This window comes from Convolutriloba macropyga, chromosome 13 (assembly GCF_964194025.1).
Source record: "Convolutriloba macropyga chromosome 13, txConMacr16.3, whole genome shotgun sequence".
NCBI lineage: Eukaryota > Metazoa > Xenacoelomorpha > Acoela > Convolutidae > Convolutriloba > Convolutriloba macropyga.
Window position 1 is genome coordinate 31,022,965 of NC_134480.1, and position 20,220 is coordinate 31,043,184.

The 20,220-nt window shown below is 36.4% G+C and overlaps 2 protein-coding genes across 3 annotated transcripts in view; both read left to right on the forward strand.

Moving 5' to 3' along the window:
- LOC142351908 (uncharacterized) overlaps window positions 1–20,220 on the forward strand; it is a 438,132-nt gene that overhangs the window by 116,599 nt on the left and 301,313 nt on the right. The window lies entirely within an intron of this gene.
- LOC142351693 (uncharacterized) overlaps window positions 1–20,220 on the forward strand; it is a 127,791-nt gene that overhangs the window by 99,909 nt on the left and 7,662 nt on the right. Inside the window, exons 20-21 of the mRNA XM_075403835.1 lie at window positions 2,372–2,614; window positions 18,623–18,879. Of these exons, the coding sequence (XP_075259950.1) occupies window positions 2,372–2,614; window positions 18,623–18,879 (500 nt within the window). The remainder of the gene's footprint in view (window positions 1–2,371; window positions 2,615–18,622; window positions 18,880–20,220) is intronic.

A 20,220-nucleotide genomic window follows, 5' to 3' on the forward strand; every position in this document is an offset into this window, starting at 1 on the left:
TTTCAGAGCTATTTCATTTATGTATTTTAAATGGATTGATACTATGACTTTTTACTCGCTCTAACTGATAATTTTTGATGTTAGATTTTGACGGCCAACTTGAAAATTATCTCATGCTAGTTTCTTTGAAGTTTTTTTTTGTTTCATAATTTATAAGAGAGCTATTATTGGCTTATTCTATGAGGAATTTTACATTCCAAAGGATTAGGATTGTGTTTCGCAACATTGAACTGTTTCAACTTTTTTAAGACAAGAGGTTGGGAATGTATTTTTCAGAGCTATGAAAGCTAAGTGAAATTTTTTGTTTCTTACATAATTTTTCTATTTGATGTTTTGGTTATCAAAGTTTTATGAAGTTTTTTTGTCTTTGTTTTTTTCGCAATGTTTTCATATCTATACTCTAAGCTGCGAATTTTATTAATAAACGATATTTTGCTTTTATGTATTACTCTGCTCCTTTTGTTTTTCTTCACGTGTATTGAAATTTTGCCATAATTTGAGTTCTTTTTTCTGCTATCTCCAACAAAACAAAAATATATTTTTTTTCGTCTTGAGTGTTAGGTGTTGTAACGCCACACGAAATTATTTAAGAGTTTTTTTTCAGTCTTCTGAGTTTTGTATTGTATTGTTTTGTGAGATTGTATTGTGGCGCTGTCTTTTTTTTATTAACATGTTTTGACTTTTTTGACACATTTCTTGACTTTTTGTCATGAGAAGTGAAATTCCAGTGCGGAATTTAGTCATGCTGGAGTAGTAAAGAGAATGATGAAGCGAGTATTTTAAAACGTTTTTTTTTGAAATTTTTCAGACGTCAAGGGTATGATTTTCGACTTGGTTTTCGTAATGGTTTTCAATTTCTATCTGTTTTCAGTGGTGAAATTTTGAGTGTCAACCGTCTTTACTATTCTGTTTTTTGTTTTGTCACTAAATGTCATCAATGAAAATCTCTGTGGTTTGTAGTGACTCTATTGGTATTTGTCTGCTCATTTTGAAGCTATTTGCCACTCACGCCGTTTGCTTTAAAAAAGTATTGGTGATTTTTGAGTGTTTTTCCTTTTTTAATTGCTCTTGAACGTAGTTCATAGCAATTATTGTAAACGTGTGTGTCTTTTTTTATGCAAAATTTTCGCTTGACAATTTTGACTTTTCGAGTGACTTTTGCGCCCTTGACTTTTTGCATTTCGCGTGATCTAAATTTCCCTCTCAATCACAATTTCAAGCAGCTGAACTCAATTGGCGGCAATTTAATACTAAAAGTCAAATGAAAAGTGCGCCGAAACTGGTGTCATTTTTTACTTTAAATCTTAATAGTAGTATATGTTAACCTCTAATGTGGTTATTTGAAGCCCACTATAGAACTTCTTAGTCCCATTTAGGCTCTCCCCCCCCCCCCGACTGAAGCAGGCTGCAATTGATCAGAGCTCCCACTAGTCGTTCAAGAGCAATTCTTCCGACGTTTAGTCGGTTATGTTTGTTGTTTTTCTGTTTTTCTCAACAAAATCAATGACAGATCTCATCTGATGTGGCGTTTTGTTAAGGCATCTATCCTTCGCAACCCTACCCCCATATCCATCGCTTGCAAACAAAACTACACACATACACGCACACACACACACACACGCGCACGCTTGCCTGCACACACGCACGTACACAACTACACACATACACGCACACACACACACACACACACACATACACACGAACACAACACACACACACACACGCTTGCATGCACGCACGCACACGCACGCACTCACACATACGCGCACACACACCCGCACGTGCGCGCGTACACACACTCACACATGCGCGCACACACACATGCATGTGTACACACACACGCACACACACATACACACGCGCGCGCACACACAAACATACGCACACACACTGGTCACCCCCTCCCCTAATGCTAGCATCCGTAAGCTCCAGCTGGTTACTACCGAAACCAAACGCCCGACGTTAGCGGGTTAATGTTTGTTTTCATTGGTTTTCTTTTAAGTTGGTGTAAGCGTTTGAGACGTGTATTGTATGTAGACGGTAATTAAGATGTTGTTAGCGGATATCATGACTTTGATTTTCTAAAAAGAGGATGAGTGAAAGTTACTTCCTTCTAAAATTTCCTTTTGTTTTAATTTCTCTTGGTACGGCTTTATGCTTTTACAACCATCGACAGTTGTTCCTCTGATGTGATTCATAGACTTTGATATTGTAATTCAGGATATGTCTAGCTACGTTTTTTGAGGAGGAAAAGGGTCAATTATTGACCGCGTTCTGACAGAAGAGTTTATGATTGGTAAGCAAAATTAAATCCGCGAATGTTTAAGCACCGGATATTATCAGATGTCTAGTTTATCAAACATAGTTTCAGGAACGGGTAATGAGGTGAAATCAACAAATGCAAAAACAACAAGCAATGTAAAGACGGCATCAACAGCGGCTTCACCTGGGAAAAGCACCACCAGCAACAGCGGAGTCTCGAATATCTTGAAGAAAGGATTCCTCAATAACTGGTCAACAAAGAAACAACCCCCATCGCCCCAACAACAACAGCCGGCATCGTCTAGTACGACTGAATCTGTCAGCAAGGAGAAGAACAGTGCTTCTAAACAAGGTAAAAGTAACTTTATTTATCCCTGTCTTCACTTGTTTATCTTCGATAATATGACCGCAAAGCGTACGAGTGTTATCCTCTTCTGGTCACTAACGGGAGGCAATAAAACGACAAAAAAACCGCAAGGAAACTTAATTATAAATCCTGTCTACAGGATTCAACATTTTTTTGAAGTATCTGAATAGGTCGAAAGCTTATTCAATTTTATTTAGTCAGTACGCAAGTAGTATAAAAAGCTGACTAGAACCACACCGGGGGGGGGGGACATTATGTATTAAGATAGGGAATGCAGAAATTGTCCCCCTAGGGGGGACACACAGGGGGACATTTAACGCAAATTCGCAGTAAATGTCCCCCTAAGTGCCCCCCTAGGGAACAATTTCTGCATTCCCAATCTTAATACATAATGTCCCCCCCCGTTGTGGTTCTGATCAGCTCCTATTTTTTTTTCTGAAAAAAAAATTGTATTTCACAAAAATTTGTTGTTTTTGTCTCTAAAAGATGTGAACTAGTTTGAAACATGTTCTGTGAGTAAAAAAAGTAGTCGGAAACACCTTTTTCGAAAATTGAATTTTTTGTCCCATCGGGGGACAATAACTTATAAAATTTTTTGAAAAATGGCGCCTAAAAAATTGTTCTTGATTTTTTGGCTTTAATCAATGTGAAATATTGTGAAACATGTTTTGTGAGTGAAAAAAAATGTCGGAAACACTTTTTTCGAAAAATGACATTTTGGTCCCATAGGGGGACAATAACTTGTAAAATTTTTTGAAAAATGGGACCTAAAAAATTTTTGTCAATTTTTTGGCTTTAATCAATGTGGAATATTGTGAAACATGTTTTGTGAGTGAAAAAAGTTGTCGGAAACACTTTTTTTCGAAAAATGAAATTTTGGTCCTATAGGGGGACAATAACTTGTAAAATTTTTTGAAAAATGGGACCTAAAAAATTTTCCTTGATTTTTTGGCTTTAATCAATGTGAAATGTTGTGAAACATGTTTTGTGAGTGAAAAAAGTTGTCTGAAACACTTTTTTCGAAAATCGAAATTTTGGTCCCATAGGGGGACAATAACTTTTTTTGGCTTTAATCAATGTGAAATGTTATTAAAATGGGGTCCAAAACTTTTCAACGCTATTTCACTTTTAATCAATATGAGAAGTTGTGAAACACGTTTGGTGTGATAAACAACAACATTCATGTTACCACCACACCCCAAACACTCCGCTAAACATCAGCCAATTACAATTACCACAAACATACACCACAATGCATGCATACTTACATACATATATACATACATACATTCATACATACATATATACGTACATACATACACGCGTACATATATACATACATACATACATTCATACACATACATACATAAAAATACACATTGATAAAAAAACCAGAGTTGTACAAGGAAATAATTTTTCACGTAATTATGTGTACAATTATGGTCATAATCACTTATGTCCATAAATGTACACATAAATGGGACAAAAACAAAAAAAATAATAACTAACCTGTTAGTAGATGTATAAAATCATTAATGATATATTGAGTAGAGAGTCATCGGATCATGCCCAAACATGTTCAGGGTTACAAAACTTTCCAAAATAAATTGACCAATCGGAGTGCTTGATTTATTATTCAAGTTGACAACCAATCAGAATTGAAAGATTTATAAACAAAAACTGTAAACGCTCACGTTCAGTAAACAGTAAATAATGAACACAATAGGAACAAAAGACATCAACCTCATTCATGAGAAAGTTTTATCACTGAGAGGTAACATAAATTTTACACACATATCTTATCGACAATTATATTTCGTAGCTGCTTGTTCTTTGTTAGATCCAGAAGTTGACGGAGAAATAGCACTTAAATTTAGACCCTATGGTGGTTTCATTGGTTCTACGACTTCATGCTGCACTGCATGACGCCGCTGGATTTATAAAAGATTGCCGAAACAAAGGCCCTGGATATGTTTACGCTTTCCGTTACTCACCAGTAAACAAATGTCTTTTTGGACACCTGACAGGAATATTATTCATTCTATCAGTGAAAATTTTTCATTCACAATTGTTTCGTGAATTGGAATGCTAGAAAATTTTGGCAGCAAAACCACAAATATAATTGTCCTCGATCTCGAAGGTTTCAAACTCAAGTCACTTGGATTCATTATAAAAGAACTCAATTTGTGTTCGAGTTACAACGATACAATATTTTTCAAACCGCCGCTTAAATTCGCTGATTTACCCGCACACGATAGACAAACTGTTATTTGGCTGACCAATAACCTACACGGTCTTGATTGGGACGAAGGTGATATACCTTACTGTGATTTGAAAACAATCTGTCTGAGTTTCAGTTTCCGATTCACACGGAAAAACTTTTTTGCCAAAGGCCTTGAAAAGTGTGAGCTCCTCAGTAAGCTTTTACAAAAAACTGTTTATAATCTGGAAGATCTAAATTGCCCCCGAATCTCAGAGATAATATCAGAAGAACAAGTTCCCTCCTGTTATCATCATTCAAACTTTCGTTCAATAAACGATCAATTATCAAACCACTGCGCGGAACGTAAAGCAAGAATATTTTCACAGTGGACACAAAGTGATGCACAGAGAAGACACAGCAACTTTAACAACTTATCTGTCAGACAACTTGAAGATATTCACTTGCTTGACTCCACTTGACGATCAGCCGATTGTAATATTCAACAGAGTTCAGGATCCTTCTCCACCAATGCAGAATAATTTTTCAAGTGATCAACAGAACCGAGCGAACTATCTCAACAACAAGCCAAACTCAGCACAACAACCGCGTTACAACTCGCTTTATAGTGCAGCAGCAAAGCGTTATTTTGCAACCATTACTCTTTCTCCCGACGAGCTAGACAGCTTTAGGGCTTTCCTGCCCGTGATAGATAATTTCTATCACTTCCAACTGTACATAAAAAATAAACAGAGAGGTCGAGAACATCGGAATCAGTTCAATTATGGCTATGAACCAAACAAACGAGAAGCCTATGCAGTACTCCCAAGAGCAGCGAATCCCACGTTGGAAGCAATGGGCGGACAAAAAAGTTCCTCAATTTAGATTGAAAAAAACACCACCATAACGTGAGATATCACTTAATGAGATGCCGAATGAGTTGCGATTATATGTCTTGGAGCACCCCGAAGTTGAAAAAGTCTTCAATCAACCATCGTTCGAGGAAAATGACTCATCAACCGTTTGTTATAAACTAGAGATAAAAAGTCATATTAAAGGTTTCAATATGTTTGAGTTCTGGTACATGAAACAGTTGCCCAGTAAATAATTCAAAAATTTAACATTTTATTTGATCCTTGTTTCAATTCACTTTTCAATTAATTATTTTTCTCCTATGAATCAAAGAGACGAGGCTGACGCCGGTATCAGTAATTTAGTCTTTGATGTGAACAACAAGGAGAGGCCCCCATAGCGTTGTTGTTCAAATTCAACAGTGCCAAGGTCCGAAGTAATATTTTTTGTTCAAGTTAGTATCATTGTCTTAATGATCATTCTTTGCTTCTCTATGCTCTTTCTATTATCAGAAAGCTGTGAAGAGAAATCAATTTGGATTGCTCTCTTATCGAGTTTAGTTGGTTACATTTTACCTAATCCCAAACTATGAACAAAGTTTTTCTTACACATGACAGGGTATTCATGTCTATTGTAGGACCAAGTGGTTGTGGTAAAACAGAACTCTTGTTTCGGATGCTAAAAGGTTCGACCTTTTATCCACGTTTTGAGAAAATTTATTATTTTTACAAAGAGTTCCAACCACTTTTCAAAGATATGCAACAAGTTATACCAGAGATTGAGTTTCTAAAATACTCAGGCTTTGATATAACAAAAAATCTATCACATTGTCTGCTTATCTATGACGATTCATGTGAAGAAATCTTCAACGATAAAGAATTTGTAACAATAGCTACCTCAGGACGTCATCGCAAATTACATGTTATATACGTCAAGCATAATTTGTTCCATCAAAGCAAATGGTCCAGAACCATTGATCTGAATACAACACACATAATATTATTCAAGTCGCTTCGTGACATTCAACAAATTGAATATCTTGGAAAACAGTTGAATTGTCTCCAACTGATAAAAGAAGCATACAAACTAGCAACTGCGGAGCCCTTTGGACATTTTATTATTGATCTCGATCCCAAAACCAGTCAGGGTTTACGATTTGCGTCACATATTATTGGACCTAATCCTTCAATTTTTTACATTCCTTCGGAGGAAGCCGTTGTTACACCAATTACGAATGAAAAGGAAACATTTGCTTATGCTCAAGCAATGGGCAAATAGCACAAACAAGAACTCCAACATTGAATCCGAGTTACTTAAAGACGGCGACTTCATTTGGTTTCGAGTGACTGTGTGATGAACGTACTCTCTGGAGTTGTTCCAGTCAATAAAAAAGAACTAAAAAAATTTGAAAAAAACTCTGCGTCAACTTTGGAACAGGAAAGTAGGGAAAACTGAACGGTTAAAAGTAATTCGATCTCCCTCGGGCAACAATCTCATTCAACTCATAGCATTACCCTGCATTGCATATCTAGAACAAAATGCATACTGAAGAGTTTGTGTTAATACCTAAACAGATGTATACAAGAGAACAACCTCATGTCTCTCAATTACTCAGCAACAAAAATATTCACAATCCAGCCAAGCAGATATCACTTCTCCAGAGAAACAATTCACCATCAGCTCCTTCTGCCTCGCAACAGGATACAGAACAACAAACTGACGCTTCAGTGGATGATAGTACAATAAACGAGTCTATGGCGAAATCATTTACGACAGACAACACATCGACTATCAAAAAAGGAGTGCTGAATGATATTAGAATCTTGAAGGGGATAAAGTTTGAAAGAGCGAATACAATACTGGACATAATAGAGGAATCAGATTCTGTTTCCTTGGACTCATCAAAGAGATTGCTTATTAATGGTACAAATACAGAAGTTCTTGCTGCTACGTTTCTTTACAATCTACAGCAAACCACTTGCAAACTATCTTTCGAACAATTCAGTGTTTTAACGCATCTCGATATTGGTTCGCATTTGACTTGTAACACATACGCCAAAAAGTTTCTAAATTTATCATCTGAAGAGAGACTGCAATTTTTGGAATATGAGTCGGACAAAGAAGTTGCTTCAAAATCCCAGCGAAAGAAAACAAAAGCTTCTGACAACGACCAGAGAAACTTTGAAGAGGCAGGAAAAGAAATCAAACCAACCAGCCCCTGGGAGAATTACTTCCTATCAAGTTAAACAGTTAGACAAATTATACACTAAAGGCAGTGCTGCATTTGGTAGCATTGCAAACTTGAAGAAGGCTAGCGGTTTCACCAGAGACAAAATTGTTCGCTATCTTCAGTCGAAAGCCCCGTACAAAAAATACAGACAATTCAGGAAAAGTTTTCCCCGACTGAAAGCTGTTGCATATAGAATAAATGAAATCTGGTCTGTCGATGTTGCGTATATGGATAAAGTTGCCCAACACAACAACGGTGTAAAATACTTGTTAGTGGCTGTGGATGTTTTATCACGTTACTTACGAGTTCAACCAATGAAAGCTTTATGTGCAAAAGATGCTGTTGAAGCGTTCAAAAAAATGATCAAGAAGAAACAACCAGAAAAAGTATGGACAGACAAGGGATCAGAGTTCAAAGGAGATTTCAAAAAATTTTGTGAAAAGAAAGGAATTCTTTTATATACAACAGAAAGCGAAACCAAGTCGGCATTTGCAGAGAGGAACATTCGATCGCTTAAAAACATCATTTACAAATATTTGGAAGAAAAGTGGACTTGGACATATATTGAAGATTTACCCAAGTTTGTAAATACTATAAACAGTCGTGTTAACCGGGTAACCCATTTAGCACCTAATAAAGTTTTCAAAAAACATGAACCAATTTTAATATCATTAGCAATCAACACAACAAAGTACAAACCAAAATACGAAAAAGGAGACCTTGTTAGGATTGCAAAGCACGACGAAAAATTCAGAAAAGGTTATAAACAAATTTATACAGACGAAGTTTTTACGATATTCAAAATTGCTACCGTGAGTCCACCAACGTACAATCTTATAGATGCAAACAACGTTATAATTGAAGGTAAATTTTATGAACCGGAATTAGTCCAAGTAAACGTGTTAGTTACTGCAGATGAATAAAATGAATCCCGCCAAAGAATGCACAATCGACCTAATATCCAACGCATCAATGGAAGTCTTTGGTGAAAACACAATGGCAAAATTCCGTAACCAGTTATCTCAACCACATATTTTGGATGGAGAATGGCAAGTAGCTTTATCTTCAATATCCTTCCCATCAAACATCAACAACGTCAATTCAAACGGGTTAGTCGTTTATAAAAACTCGGGAGTGGAACTCGACGCCTCAAATAATCGCAGTGGACACCTCAGAAAAATTCGCAAAGGCATTTACAGTAGCTTGGATCAACTAATGGATGAAATCAGGCGAATTGCTCAGTTTAAACAATTTGATTTTACTTTTGACAAAATTACTCATAAACTGGTTTTACAATTCGGAGCGAATGAGGGTTTTTCATTTGAAAACGAAGAAGTTCCAAGTATTCTGGGCTTCAAGGGTATAAAAGACAACTCGCATGATGGATACATTCATATTGGATACAAATCACACAAAACTCTCAATAGACACCAAAGTGATTTTCCAGTTGATATAACCTGTGGCTCACAATTAATATTTGTCTACATAGACGTTATAGAATATCAAATTGTTGGAGACGTGAGAGCTCCTGTAATTAAAATCATTGAGACTGAAAGGTGTTTAAGAAACGGCAGCATAAACACTGTTACACCCATTCATCACAAGACATTTACAATTCTGGATTACCAGCCCATACTTTCTAACAATATTCAGAACATTAAAGTGGAGTTGAGGAACGAAGCCGGAAAACTTATTCCATTCAATGGTACAGGAAAAGTGATAGTAGGCTTAAAGTTTCAAAAAATCAAGTGAAATGGAAGCTTACTACAGCAACCAAGCATCACAGTCAATGCCACATTTCTCCGGTCATTATCGTCAAAGAGGAAGTGGCTTTGGAGCCCTCGCAGCAGGTATTGGAAGAGTTGCTTTACCATTGGTAAGAAGAATTATATGGCCCGCTGCCAAAAGAATTGGCCGAGAGCTTTTAGTGCAGGGTGCACCTGAGTTGGTTGAAGTAGCAACGAAACGAAAGTCGGCAAAGCAGGCGTTGAAAAGCACGGTTGCAAAAACAGCCCGAAAACAATTTGGTGGTTCTCTCCATTCACGCATAACACGGGGTCGGCAAGTTATTAAACGTCGAAGACAACAATATGCTAAACCTCGAACCTACAAAAAACGTTCCACTAAAAAAATCATTTCTCGAAAACCACAGCCAAGAAGAAGTCGACTGGATTTTTTCTCTCGAGTCAAAAATGCGAACTAATATTGTAATACCTTCCGAAGCCACTCACAGTTCCTTGGATTTAATTGAAAAACCACCTTTGCTAGTCACCTTTGATCATTCATTTGAGCAAAAAACTGGACCACTATTCTCCCTCTGGATCATCGCTCGAATTCGAAGTTGTAAGCGATCGTAGATTTGCAGAAACAATTTCATAGATTTGCAGAAAATTTATTTGGAAGTAAAATGTCGAATACAAAATGCTGATGGAACTGATTTGCGATATACCGCCGGCGATGCAACCGCAACCGATGCTGCATATTTTGTCAACAATGTTCTTCATTCACTGTTCGCCGACTGTACTGTTTCTGCAAATGGAATAAAAATTTCCTCAGCTAATGGACACTATGCTCATAAAAGTTTTATTGAAACAGAATTTTCACATGGAGCCGATGCAAAGAAAACTTGGTTAAAGTGTCAAGGTTACGAGTACGAACCGAACCCCGCTGGTATTGCTGCAGCTTCAAGGGATGCAAGGCAGGTAGCGGTGAGAGAATCGGAACAAATTACTTTATATGGAAAGCTCGCTGTTGATTTCTTTTCCTGTGAAAAACATCTAGTAAGTGGTGTTACCTTAAGACTTTCTTTCCGAAGATCGCAAGATGATTTTGTTACCATTAGTGGGACAGCGGCAAAGTTAAGATCGATGAAGCAAACTTATTTGTTAGAAAGATGACAGTGTCAGACAACGTTGTTGGAGCCATTGAAAAAACACTCCTAAAAACTTCAGCAATGTATCGCTACAATGAAGTAATAACAAAAACATTCCTCGCCACAGCAGGTCAACGCAGTTGGAAACATGAAGATATTTTCACAAAAGAACCAATAAAGCGGCTGATTGTTGCATTGTGCAGGAGCAATGCATTCATTGGAACTAACAATATCAATCCCTACCACTATCAAAAGTTTGATTTGAGTGAAATTACGGTCTATCGAAACGGGTTCGCAACAGCTGGCACTCCGATGTTAACAAATGATAACAAGCGCCCGTATTACAATTCAATGAGTGCCCTAGCTTATGTTGAAAAAGGTCATGGAATACCCCTAAGTGATTTTGCGCATCACTTTATAATGGTCTTTGACTTAACTAGCACGCGAGAGGCGACAGACGATTTTATTCATCCCGAACTAACAAACTCGTCATTATCGGTTGAACTGAAATTTGATACTGGTTTGCCAAACAACATTGAAATTTTTTTCCTTGGAGAAAAATCGTCTTCTGTGTACATTGACTCTGCAAGAAACGTATCCAAAAATGTTCTACCTATGAATGCTTACTAATGGATGAAGACCAAATTTATATGCATATTCAAAAGTGCAAACATCTCAAATTTAAATTTCGAGGTGTTTATGCGGCTGACAATTATCCCTTAAATTTACCAGTTAACAGTTTTATAATTGTGAATGCATCGCGAGCTGATTCTATTGGTTCACATTGGGTGATGCTTGCGAAACGCTACGCATACCCCGTACTATACTTTGCAGATCCGTTAGCACTACCTCTGACTACCTATAAAGACATTTTCTCCCGCTTACAGCAATGTACTGATTTACATATGATGATGGATATTATGGAGCACAGAAGAGATATTCAGTCTCCCCTGCAATCAGCAGACTCGCAACTGTGTGGTTTATTTTGCATCTATATTGCTCATTATTTCTATAGCAGTAAGTTTCCATTTGTACCTGATGTAAATGAATTGCAATTGTTGGCATTTTTAAAACATATGGAGTGAAATTGAATTGATTGTTCTATCACAGCACTATTTTAGACAGTAGAATTTTTGCAGAACTGAAAGTTTATTAATAAGTCTGAAGTCTCACGTACAAAACTTCCCTGCCCACGTAAAATTATATCCATAATCTGATAGAGAGAAGAAGAATGTTCATCAAGCATTAGTTGACAAAAACGTTTTACAATCATATCGGGGATAGTAGAAGCACGTTTGTGAGAAGTGGTAGTAGTAATGGTTGAGAGTCTTTTCACAGGGTTAGGCAGATTAAGTTGTTTTTTAGTTTTGTTGGTTGAAACATGATTAAATTTTGACAAGTACTCCACAGCAACAAATAAGCGAGAGACAATAGCACCATGAGTAACAAAATTTTTCTCCGTAGGTAAAATAAGGATTTTAAAACAAGTCACAAGGCAAGGTATCGTCGCAGGAGCATACGAAGAAAAAACAATTTTATCTTTGGGACCTGTATCTTCAAAAATGAGATGCCAATGATTGAAACCAAACGAACAACCATCGATAACAGTCGAAGGCGAATGATAACCGTACGCATAATTTTCTATTCCAGAATCTTGAGGTTTTGGTTCTGTGTCGCAAATAGTGTATTTGAATCATTTTCGAAATTTTTTGAAGTATTCAGGACTGTTTTCGTACATAGCTTCAACCATAGTAAGAGACTAAACTGAGTGAGTAAATAGTGATATACCTCTATGAATTATTGGGTTTGAGTTGATAACATGGTGTAAACAAAATTTCAAGGTCGTTTGAAGACGAAAATTCTTTACATTGTTGTTATTTTTATTGCTTGTAAACAAATTCTGTCTAGACATTAAGTAAACAAATCAAGGCTGTCTGGTTTTTCCGAAGCCCCGCAATTAAATCAAAGCTGTTGTTTTCCCGAAGTTCTACAATCTTTAACCTGAGGTAAATTTTGGGTTGTTTTCATTGCTTTTCAAATAAATTTTGTCTAGACATAAAGTAAACAAATCAGGTTTGTTGAATTTGTGTACACAAATAATGGCTGTCGCAATTACCCGAAGTTTTTAAAACTTTGCTGTGATTGGGTGACGACTTGAATTTAAATCCATTTTTGTAAATTAACTATTGGTTCCATTTTTATGGCTTGTAAACAAAGTTTCCGAAGACATTAGGTAAATAAATTGAGTCTGACGGAACTTTCCGATGTTATGTAGCCTTTGTTCTGATTGGTTGACGACTTGAGATCTAATCTATTTTTAGTAACATAACTAATCGTTCCAACCTTATGGCTTGTAAACAAACTTTCCGAAGACATTAGGTAAATAAATAAAGGTTGACGGAACTTTCCAATGTTATGCAATGTTTGTTATGATTGGTTGGTGACATGATAAATCCATTTTTAGTAAATAGACTAATTGTTTCAACTATTGTGTTTGTTTATCGTCATGAGAAAACATTAAGTTTTGGGGGAACAGGAGAACCACTTGTTTACCGACTTTCTATAGAAACGTTGACTGTTAACTCTTTTTAAAAAAATTTTATCTTTCCTAATCCGATATTTAGTCACTTACTAATTTTTGGGAAATGCCTGCAAAAGACCGACATTTACAGATCAGCTGTGAAAAATGTGGAAAATCTATAGTAAAATATCACATTGCTCGCCATAGAAAGACCTGTTCTAGCGGTACCTTATACTGCAAGAAACGAAACTGTAATTTTGCAACAAAAAATTCGGCAGAACTATCGTACCATATTGCCAAATCGCATGGATCTAAAAAGCGTAACACTTTAAACAAGTGCGTTGTTTGTCAGAGAGATTTTCCAAGTTTCTACTCGCTGAAGCTTCATCGCAGGAAGATACATCAAGTTAACACGAAAGTTGGGAGCTTAAACACAACCCGTGTCCGTGAAATAATTGAGGAGTTGAATGAAGATAGTGAAAAATTGAAAGAGGAATTAGCAGCATGTCAGCATTTACTAGTAGATGTGCACGCTGAGCATGGGAGACAAGAAGTTTTCAACTTCAGCTTATCGAAATTGGACACCAACGAAATCAACAAAAAACTTGATGAAGTTTTTGAAAATCTCAAATGTGCTGCAAAAGTTAACCTAGCTTTGGGGTTCCTGTTGCAGAATGTAGAGAACAACGACTACCGTTATTATTATCCGCACGAAAATAATTTACTTCTGGATAGGGCGCATTTGTTGAGCAATAAAAACGATTTACTCAACCTTCAAAATGAAATTGGAAAGTTTGACTTGATTGAAACATGTACACAGGAACGCCAGAACTCAAAGTGGCGATTCGCTTTAATTACGAACGTTACCATCTTTGCAGCTCTCTTAAAAAATATTCCTTTGGGTTGCCATGATTCTGTTCTTCCGGAACCTTTGTTAAGAAACCCAGAAGTTAATTGTCTGCTTTCAAATGGACATGATGTACCTTATAACGATAACTTATGTCTATTCCGCGCAATTTCCATTCATTTATTTGGATCCGTAGATGTTGAACCACATGTAATGCAACTGTTTGACAATTTTGTTTCGGCCACTGAATGTGATCCTGAAAACTTCATGGGAGTTTCTCTGGATCAAATCCCAATAATTGAAAATTTAGTCGAAAAAAATATCTTCATCTATGATTTTACCATTGAGGATGGTGAAATAGTTGGCGAACTTATTCGACGAAGCATTGAACGATATGAAGAAAACATTAAATTTCTTCGCTATAACAACCATATCTGTTATGTAAATGATATCAACAAATTCTTCAAGAAGTTCCGCTGTCCCAGCTGTGACGTCTTCTTCAATCACTCGAATCACGGAAATTTTAATCGCCACTTACGAACTTGCAAAGAACGAGAGAAAAATATCTATGCGAGAGGTGTTTATTCGTTAAAGGAAATATTGTTTCAGAAACTTGAAAACTTCTCAATCGCTTATCCAGAAGATTGCACCCTCTTCAAAAATTTTGCCGTCTTCGACTTTGAAGCAATATGTGACAACTCATCGGAAATTAGTAGCACTGCTACAACATCATGGATTGGAACTCATGTACCAGTATCTGTTTCAATTTTCTCCAATCTGTTGGAGGAACCAATTTTCTTGTGCGAAGATGATCCTAATCTTCTCATCATATCATTTGTAGCTCAACTTGAAACACTAGCAACAAAAAACAAAGCGGACATGAGACCTAAGTTGTTGGCGGTGGAAGCACAGATCAAAACTAGGTTGCGTGGTATTTCCTCTAGATTGCAAGTTATTTCCGAAACTCAATCAAATATCAGTAACAAAACGGAAGATAGCAATGCATCTGAAAATTTTTTAAGATTCCAGCAAAAGCAGCTCCTTGATCTCCAGCGTCATTTTGATAGTTATGTTGACACTTTACCAGTTTTTGGATTCAACAGTGGAAAATATGACCTTAACCTAATCAAAACTTATCTCATTCCTCATCTAATAACTGATAGATTTATTCAACCTACGGTAATAAAGAAGGCAAACCAATTTATATCTTTTAGTTTTGGTAACGTTCAGTTTCTCGATATTCTGAACTTTCTCGGTGGAGCTACATCTCTGGATTTATTTCTGAAAGCATATCAGTCCGAGGAGACAAAGGGATTTTTTCCGTATGAATGGTTTGATTCGTTGACGAAACTTGACTGTGACAAACTTCCTCCCTATGACTCATTTTTCAGCAAACTGAAAAACTTTAATCCTTTGGAGAAGGAGTTTTCTGAGTTCGAGAAGTTAATACAGTGTGGGAAAGACGAGAAGATAATCCTAAAGGAGATGGGACTGAAAGAGAAGCCGCTGTCAGGAAATCAAAATTATACTCTCTTAGCAGATTTGTGGAAGAAGGAGGGTATGAAAACTTTTCGTGATTTCCTTCGATGGTATAATAACAAAGACGTTGTACCAACGTTGACTGCAATGTGTAAAATGATTGAGTTTTATCATAATCGGAAGATTGATATATTGAAGCGCGGTTGTACTCTTCCAAATTTGGCTAATATTTGTCTTCACAAGTCAACAAGTTCAAAATTTTATCCGTTCATCGATAGCGACAAAGATTTACATGAAAAAGTTCGAAGTGAAATGACTGGTGGGCCTTCTATTGTCTTCACAAGGAAAGCTGTTGTAGACAAGACATTCATCCGAACATCAAACAACATTTGTAAGGCGATAGTTGGAATAGACGCCAGCCAATTGTATCCCTTCGCCATGTGTCAAGCGATGCCAACGGGTTTGTACACTAGGTGGGAGTTCGATTCTGATCTCCAAAAGTTCAAAGCTTGTCAGAACAAGATTAGAAAATTTGAAAACATGGTTGTTTCGTGTTGGTTTAGTGTTGATGGCTTTTGTGGACACTGCAATACAATTTTCGAAGCTCTCGGATGTTACTACCATTTCTGTCCTTGTAGAGAAGCTCAACCCTCTCTTAGCGAGGAAGAACTTAAACATGGTCTCCAGAAGCGAGAATCTGATAAGTTAAGAAAAAAACACCTGGAGAAAAAGGGATTCAAAATTATCGAGATGAGGGAGTGTGAATGGTGGGATCAGGTTCAGATGAGCTCTTTTCTGAAAAATCACGTTAGAAAAAATTTTCCCTACAAATTACCCTTAAGCATGGAAACCCTGCTGAAGCGGATAGATGAGGATAAATTATTCGGTTATGTACAATGCGACTTAGAAGTTCCGGAGGAGCTCTACGAACGATTCGCAAACTTTCCTCCAATTTTCAAAAATAGCAACGTTGGAAGAGAAGATATTGGAGATTTCATGAGAGAGTATGCTGAAAAGAACGATCTTTTGATGAAACCACAACGAATGTTGAGTTCGAGTTATAAATTAAATAATGGAATAGTTATAACGCCATTACTGAAGTTTACTTGAAGCTTGGACTACGTTGTACTAAAATATACCGATTTGTCGAGTATACGCCACAAAAGTGCTTCAATGATTTTGTGCAATCTGTTGTTGATGCGAGACGAAAGGGAGATGAAAATCTTGACTCGAGCGTTGTTGCTGAGACTATGAAGTTACTTGGGAATAGCTCGTAATGTTATCAGATTATGGATCGAAGTCGACACACCGAAACTCTCTATCTTAATGAAGAAAGAACTCATAAAGCAATTAATAACCGTCTTTTTAGAAGACTCAATAGCGTTTTGAGAGATATCTATGAAGTTGAACTAGTGAAAAGCACAATTGAACATCGTGAACCAATAATTGTTGGATTTTTTATCCTTCAGTATGCAAAGTTGAGAATGTTAGAGCTTTACTACAACTTTTTTGACAAGTTCGGTGATGTTAAAAAATTTGAAGAGCTTGAGATGGACACTGACTCTCTGTATATGGCACTAGCTCAAGAGATTCTCTACGAATGCATTCGTCCCGAAATGAAGAGCACTTGGAAAGAACTCCGAAGTAATGACTGTGTAGAAAATTTTCGCGCTGATTGTAACAAAAATTTCCGAGAAACTGTTGCCCTAAACATGTGAAACATGATAAGCGGGAACCTGGATTATTCAAGGAGGAGTTTCGATGTACTGAAATGTTGTCTCTATGTAGCAAAACTTATTGCTGTTACGACTCTAGAACGAAGAAAACTAAGTTCAGCAGCAAGGGACTCAACAAAAATGTTCTAGAAGAAAATAATGATGGACCATTGCAGAAGTACAGAAAAGTACTGGATGAACCAGTGAATGTATCCTCGACTAACAGAGGATTCAAAACAGTAAATCATCAAGTTCTCACGTACGAACAAACTAAAAAGGGACTTTCCTATTTCTATCCAAAGCGAATGGTGGAGGCAGATGGAATACATACAAAACCTTTGATGATCTGAAATTAAAACTCTATTTTCAAATATTTTAAAACTCTGAAATTAAAACTCTACTTTCAAATATTTTATTTTGTGAATCTTTATTTATTTTCGCTGATACATGATAGGATTCTGATTAGATTTTAAGTGTTTTGAGTAATTTTATAGAGTATTGTATAACTAGTCTTGGTATTCATTGTAATAAATTAACTATCGTTAGGGAAAAAAACATTGAAAGCTGCTTTATTTTTCATTCAACGCTAAACATGGACAAAACGAATGAGTTCTTTAATCGTGTCATCCTCCTTATATCAATTAGCTTTCCTTATAAGGAATGTCAGGAATTTATTCAATCTTTAGTAGCGTTGATCGATTTTCCTTATTGTTTTTTGTGACGTCATAAATCCATTTTATAGCGTACTTTGTGACGTCATAAATAGTATGCATTTCGTACTCATCGAGCTCTTTCCCTTTTGATGAAAAAAATTACAATGACTAATTAAAAATAACATTGATTAGGGTTTTCCTTAATCATCCTACTATGTGAACATCCAAGAACAGTCTTAATACATTTGAGCATCTAAGACTAATTCTAATGCTTGTGAGAAGCTATATCTAATCTTAATACATGTAATACTATACCTAATTTTAATACTTATAGAAGCTATACCTAATCTTAATACATGTAGAATCTATGCGTAATCTTAATACATGTAGAATCTGTCTTAATACAACTAATCTTATAAAATTTTATTCCTATCCTTATATATCATACATTAATATCTGAGTCCTATCTTTATACATTGCTAAAATAATTCAAGGGCGACCGAAGCGAGCCACAACCGCTATAACCAATCTTAATACATGTGGGTCGCACCCCCCCCCCCGGGCAGCTCCGCTCATCTATATACTACTTACGCATGTCAACTAATTTTTTACTTGATTTTATAGATGATAAAGGTAACGTACGAAACAGTAGGACTGCACCGGACGGAGCAGAACAAACGTTGGTCCATATTGATACGAACGAAAGAGTAGGAGTTGGAAGTACAGTAGAGCACAGGTCAGAGACATTCACCACAGGGTCCAAGTCAATTTCTCTCACCTATATCAAGACAACGAAGCAAGGCACGGCTGTTAGCGAGGGTGGTCAACCGGTGACGATGTCGGGATCCACGTCTGTCACAACGTCTACCACTGTCAGTGAGGTACGTTTCTGAGCTCTTCCCTTTCTATAAGTGATAAAAGTCACGTTACAGTCTGGCAACAGGTTTTGTGGAATAAATGGTACAGCGTAATTCCGTTTTTACCAAATGCAGCTATTATAACAGTTCAATAATTGTGCAATATTGTACCCTTTCTAGGGTAAGTGGGTTTGAGGCGAGGGGGGGGGGGGGGGGGTGAGGGTAGTTCCTTGGCCTCATCGTTCAAGGAACTCCCAAATTTAATTGCTAGGGTTTGCCAGCTGCAGTAGCAGATTGGTGCAGATGCGTCTTTCATTTCGTTTGTTTTTAATAGCCGCCCTCATCTTCTCAGCCGGCTATTATAGCGCTCCTATTTTTTTTACAATTCAAAGAATTTGAATTGTATTGGGGTGCTGTCTTTTTTAATAGCCGCACAGCGATAGCTGGGGCTATTATTGGCCTTCTCTTGGTTTTTTTACGACTCGAAGAGGAGTATTGGTTTTCTTAAGGTTTTTTTTACCGGAAGTACTATTCGTTCAGACGATGTTTTGACCTAAAAGCGAAAGCGAGTAAAATTGCAGTGTGAACTAATTTTTTCTGAGCGAGAGAAGTTTTTTGATCATACGCTGAGTTTAGTGAATGACTTTTTGACATTGAAAAGTAGTTTTTGACTGAATGGCACATATAGATAACCGTTTTTAGCCGTTTTTTCGTCTAAGTGGCCTAGTTTTTTTGCTTGTAATTTGGTTTTTTGTAGAAATAATTTTTAATCGATGCTATGTTGAAATGTAAACCCCGGAAATTGATAGCACAGTATTCTGCGTAGCCTGAAATTGCGTTTCAAATGCGAAATTGGCACATATTTCTTGATTTTTAGTTAATTTTTGGCTTTTTTTCTATTAATTTCATTTTTGGATTTTTTAGCTGTTTTTTTGTCAAAAATCAGTTAATATGGCAACTTTCTTTTGATAATTCATGTACTCAATGCCTCTTTCTACCTCGATGTATTTTTCTTTTATAAAATTGTACAGTTGCTAATCCGATTTTCGTAATTTTTTGCCAATTTTTTTCATTTTTTGTTTGTATTTTGCTTTTAATTACTAGAAATAGTATTTTGGGGAACATGAGGGACTTTAATTTCGTTTCAAAAAGAATTCAATCATTTTTTCGTGTTAAGTTTTTGAAAAAACAGATAAATTTTTTTCATAAATGCAGTCTTAAGTATTGACCACTTTTTTGCAAAATGATTCATTGTTTCGTATGTCTGAATTCTGCTTTTTCGTTTTTTTTGTTCAGCAAGTTGGATTTTTGTCTCGAATGACTCGTTGTCTTTTCTATGTCTCGAATGCCGATCAATGAAATGTA